The following is a 5745-nucleotide window of genomic DNA, read 5'->3' as shown; positions in this document are numbered from 1 at the left end:
GATGTTTTTAAAAAATATCGCAAATCGAATCGCAATCGCAATTTCAGTCAGAAAAATCGCAATTAGTTTTTTTCCCCAAATCGTTCAGCCCTAATCCGTGATCTCGTTCATTCGGTCATGACCCATCCTTCATGACCATAGGTGAGGGTGGGGATGAAGATAGACCGGTAGATCGAGAGCTTTGCCTTTTGGCTCAGCTCTCTTTTCGTCACAACAGTGCGGTAAAGCGCAGAACCGCACCAGCTGCTCCGATTCTCCGGCCAAGCTCCCTCTCCATGGTTCCCTCACTCATGAACAAGACCTCCAGACACTTGAACTCCTTCACTTGGGGTAAGGACTCATTTCCTACTCGGAGCGGACAGACCACCGGTTTCCTGCTGAGAACCATGGCCTCAGACTTAGAAGTGCTGATTCTCATCCCAGACGCTTCACACTCAGTTGCGAACCTATCCAGAGAGTGCTGGAGGTCACAGGCAGATGATGCCATCAGGACCACATCATCTGCAAATAACAGCGACGCGATCCCCAGCTCACCGAACTGCAAACCCACCTCCGCACGACTACACCTCGATATCCTGTCCATGAAAATCACAAACAGGAATGGTGACAAAGCGCAGCTCTGGCGGAGGCCAACCCCCACCGGAAAGGAAGACGACTTACTGCAGAGGACACGGACACAGCTCTCGCTCTGGGTGTACAGGCATTGGATGGCCCTAAGTAGGGATCCCCTCACCCCATATTCCCACATAACCCTCCACAAGACCTCTCGAGGGACCCGGTCATAAGCCTTAGAAGTCCACAAAACACATGTAGACAGGTTGGGCAAACTCCCAAGCCCCCTCCAAGATCCTTGCAGGATACAGCATAAATATTGAAATTGTTAAAGAAGTATACTGCAGTAAGGCCTATAAGGGCAGAGAAATTAAAACAATAAAAAGGTATTATTTACATAAAAGGAAAGGGAAAATGATGGTCAGTTCTCCTGTCTCATGTTTTCACAGGACCTTATTTAAACAGCATGCTACTGTATTATGGCACACTCACTTATTTCCCCAAGAAAATAGTGGAGTTTTTGTTGTCAGGACAAAGCTTTTCAAAGTTAGTTGTGTTTTCAAATTTGGGGAAGTATTTTTCCCTCACATTTGTATATTTGGTGCAAAGGTTACCGTTGTTACCAGGGAGTGTGCTGCACAGATTGAACAACACAATCGACTTTCAAACGACACACTTGCTTAGTTCATATTATTGTTATTCACACTGCTAGGTATGCTTACCTTCAATGAAGAGTAACCCGAAAATGTGCCTTTCTCTCAGTCCACAAGATTTATGAAAACAAACATACTATGAACTCAAGTTTTTTTCGCTAGTTTCCAAGCTGCACTCGTTGTTGCATAGCAACTGAACGCTATAGAACGTTACTGTGACGTAGCTGCGTCAAGGTGGAACGTTACTGTGACGTAGCTGCGTCACGGTGGATTGGTCACTATGGCTGCAAAGGACGCTTCAGAGATAGATAGCTAATCTTCCCAACCCACACGGTAACGTTCACTTGTTAACTAGGAAGTCAGTTATTTAAAATACCTGCATTTCATCAGAAAAAACACATAGTCCTCAATGATACAGTTGCTGTTCCTAGCTAAGCTATAGTGGCCGTCGTTGCCTGTGTTTAGCTAGCTACCTAGCTAACGCTAGCTCTTGCACGCTACCTAGCTAACTAACGTTAACTAAGGTTAGGGTTAGCTAGCTAGCTAAGTTATGACTGCTAGATTGTTTTCTTTTTTTTGGCCTTAGCGGTTAATGTACGGCTAGCTAGTTAATGAGTCTGGCCGAAATAACTAGCCCAGCGTTGAATATAAATATTATTATTAGAAGTATCATAGTAAGCCAGCCAGCTCTTACTGGGTCAGTGTTGTTCAATAACTTTGATGTTGGGAATGTGCACCCTCCCAGTAACAGTAACAGTAACGTTGGTTAGAATAATATATCTGTAGTTGCACTATACCCTCCCTTCATTATTTTGCAACACTAACACGTTTTGTTTCGTATATCCCCCCAGATGTCTGAATATGAACACAACACAAACCTCAATCTGAACTAACTGAACTGGTGTAATATTCAAAGATGTACCACAAAGAGAAGAGCATACCGATCAAAAGCAGTGCTTCTGCGCTGTACAACAACCTGAGTGTGCTGCGCATCGCCCCGCGGAACCTCACTTACTTCTCCGTGGTCCACGCCAATGTGGTCAACATGGTCAGCGCGTCCTCGGACGGCCTCAACTACTCCCACCGCCAGCTGCAGTCCAAGGATGGCAATGTGGCCTCTAGCTCCTCTCTCATCATGCAGGTAACACAGATAAGGAGAGGGCGGCCTCTGCATCAGAGATGGATGTCTGAGTCCCACTAACCCCAAATCTCTCCCTTAACTGGACCCCTTTATGGCTTTCTTCCTTATATCTATGGCTTTCTTCCTGTATCATCCCCTGTATCATCCCCTTGATCATCCCCAGATATCTACATGTTTCATGGGTTGGTTTGGGACAGTGAGGATTTGCATGTGGTCTCTTAAAAAAGAGAGACGTCACGCATATTCAGTATGTGATCTATGTTTATATAAAAATAAAAAAAACGTTATTTGTCCCCTCACAGGCAGCTTGGTGTGTACTTCCTTCTCGAGAGCTCCTGGTGCTGACGTCTCAGAAAGGTATCCAGGTGAGCTGGGCCATGTTTAGGGGTAGAGGTGGACTCGTACTATGGTGGGAGACGTAGTTTACACCTGAGCAACATACTACGTGTGTGTGTTCCAGATGTATGAGTCTGACGGCTCTATCATGGTATACTGGCATGCTCTGGACACCCCAGAAACTCCAACAGGTAGCCTCTCAAGCACACAGAATCCCAATTCTCCATTTTTGACACACCGTCAGGTTGCGCTTCGTGCACTCTGAAACAACAACAGACACAGTTGCTCTGAACTCCTAACAGACATTCGCCCAAGAGACATGCCATCCCTGTATTGCATGGTTGTCCTCTGGGGCTCCCCTAACCTGTGTGTGTGTGTGTGTGTGTGTGTGTGTGTGTGTGTGTGTGTGTGTGTGTGTGTGTGTGTGTGTGTGTGTGTGTGTGTGTGTGTGTGTGTGTGTGTGTGTGTGCGCGTGCGCGTGCCTCTGGACCATGGTGACTCACCCCTAGCTAAGGCTGTTTTTGCCAGAGGGATCGCGGCAGCGCGGGAGAAATACATCTGTGTGGGTAAGTATAGTGTGAAGTATAGAATGAACACTATGTAATATTCTCTTTATCATGGCTCATTCATTTAATCTCTCTCTCTCCCTCTCTCTCTCTCTCTCTCTCTCTCTCCTGTATCCTTAGGCGTGTCATCAGGAGCAGTGCTGGTGTTCGATGTCCCCAGTAAAGGTAGCAACATCACGCTGTCAGAGGTCCTGGAGGAGCACAAGGACTCCATCACTGACATGGCCTCAGAATGTTCTGGAAGCCTGGTACACAAATCCTCCTGTACTCTAGTGTCATTTGGTGGTACTGCAGAATATATGCATCCTTTCCTGCAGTATCTACTCAGCCAGTGAAGTACAGTGGGTTAGTGACCCCTCTCCCCTCCCGTCTCCCTTCCCCAGGAGTGCATCGCTGACCTGGTCAGTGCGGACGACTCCGGCCTCCTCTGTGTGTGGAAGTCAGGGGAGGACTTTCAGCTCCTCAACAAGATCCCCGGTTTCGAGTGAGTCCCGTTTCTCAAGCCCCCGCGCCTTTGTCACTTCCTCAGGTCACGTCAGGGTAAGACAGGACAGGGGGAACACTAGCCCTGACCCGTCCTCCTCTCCTCCCCTCCCCTCTTCTCTCCCAGCATGACCTGCTGCTCGGTTAAGCTGTGGAACGGCATGGTGGTGGCCGGCTACGGCACGGGCCAGATCCGGCTCTACGAGGCCGTGACGGGCATTGTGCACGCCGAGGTCAACGCCCACGCGCGCTGGATCTACTCTCTGGACATCGCCCCCTTCTCTGGCCTGGTGAGACCAGCACGGAAGCACCGAGAAGTACAACCGTTACCAGATAAGGGACTAGGCATACTACCAGCCACGATACGGCCAATACCACACAGCTCATTTAAATGCTAACAGCTTCTCTCTTTTGTCGTTGTGTGTGTGTGTGTGTTTGCGTGTGTGTGCATCTAGCTGCTGTCTGCTGCTGAGGACTCTTTAGTGAGAGTCTGGCACCTGACCTTGACGCCAGAGACCAACAGTGTTGAGGTAAAACTCCTAACATCATCAACAACAACAACCCCGCCATGCAGTCCTGCTGACAGAGAATCTTACATTTACATGCACACGTGCGACCTAAGGTGCCTCCTTGAACTGAAGCCTGGACAGTCTCTCTCTCCTCTCCTAGTATGCTGTGTCATTGATGACACACTACAGGCACAAAGTGACCCTTCCTCCTGCCTCCTCTAGATCACACATATAAACACAAACTCATGCAAACAGAGGATGTCCATAATGCACCATGACTGACTCTTTTTTCTTTTCTTTCTTTCTTTCTTTCTTTCTTTCTTTCTTTCTTTCTTTCTTTCTTTCTTTCTTTCTTTCTTTCTTTCTTTCTTTCTTTCTTTCTTTCTTTCTTTCTTTCTTTCTTTCTTCCTTCCTTCCCTCCCACCCTCCCTCCCTCCCTCCCTCCCTCCCTCCCTCCCTCTTCCTTTCCAGATCGCCCACATGTATAACGAGTGTGTGACAGACACCCAGATCTGCGGGGCCAAGTTCTGCGACGGGGACGGTTACGCCTTCGCAGTGACGGGATACGACCTGAGCGAGATCATCCGCTACACACAAGCCTAGGAGCTCCGCCTTGCTCCCTCCCTCCACGGGAGGCCTGGCAGGGTGTGTCCACGTGTGTGAGGGTGTCGTGAGAACGGAGTGTGTCAGCATCTCTGTCTGGCTGGTGAGTGTACGGGTCGGTAGGGGAGGCCCTTGCAGCGTGCTTAGATTCTACCTGCACCATGTTCCAGAGAAGAGGGCTGTGTCTGAATGTTATGAGGACACATCATGGGTTTCAATACAGACTTGACCAGAACATCTCTGTAGTTCTGGACAGGAGTTATGGATGTGCTTCTGTGTGGTCAGGATTAGGGTTAGGGTTAGTTAGGGATCAGTAGCTATCAATGTGCTGGTTCCTCATGACATCATGTCTGCCATTGGAGTGCTGCAGTGTAAGGACAAGATACTGTAGTAGTAGTAGTCAGTCTCTTGTGTAGGCCTATTATGCTGAATCATGCTGACACCATACCCTCAGCATTCAGCCTATCAGACACCTGTGTATGAAAGGGACCAGTGACACACCATGTAGAGATTGGACTGTCCTGACAGAGAAGGGAGTAGGCTGCTACGAACACTTGTGCACAGGACAATGTAGGTATAACATATAACATGCACTGATACAGGTTATAATAGGAGGTTTACTGTATGTGTGCTGTACTTTTGTATTGGATGTTTTTTATGTGAATATAGGTATTTAAGCATCCAGTTTGAATTTGTAACTTACCATAGAAATATTATCTTAAATATCTTAGTCTTCACTTTTTAATGTAACTATAAGACACAAATACATATTTATTGCTGAACACTGTCCTTCGTCTCTTTTTTTGCTATATTAGATGGGGGATATTCATGCAATGTGTTCCATGTGTGACCACCTTGTACAAATTGCCAGGTTTGATGTATCACCTAGTTTGCAGTTCTTA

General features: G+C 47.4%; 1 protein-coding gene across 1 annotated transcript; it reads left to right on the top strand.

The window, feature by feature from the left end:
- The first annotated feature begins 1493 nt into the window (after positions 1-1493).
- wdr54 (WD repeat domain 54) lies at positions 1494-5468 on the top strand. Its single transcript, XM_084457044.1, has 10 exons — positions 1494-1538; positions 2057-2346; positions 2649-2711; positions 2807-2873; positions 3192-3248; positions 3369-3496; positions 3632-3732; positions 3859-4021; positions 4187-4261; positions 4712-5468. Exons 2-10 carry the CDS (start codon positions 2122-2124, stop codon positions 4841-4843), a joined length of 1011 nt encoding a protein of 336 aa, XP_084313170.1. The 5' UTR covers positions 1494-1538; positions 2057-2121; the 3' UTR covers positions 4844-5468.
- Positions 5469-5745: the final 277 nt, after the last annotated feature.

The sequence above is a fragment of the Borostomias antarcticus genome, assembly GCF_949987555.1.
Source record: "Borostomias antarcticus genome assembly, chromosome: 23".
Taxonomy (NCBI): Eukaryota; Metazoa; Chordata; class Actinopteri; order Stomiiformes; family Stomiidae; genus Borostomias; species Borostomias antarcticus.
This window is presented reverse-complemented; position numbering and strand designations above follow the sequence as displayed.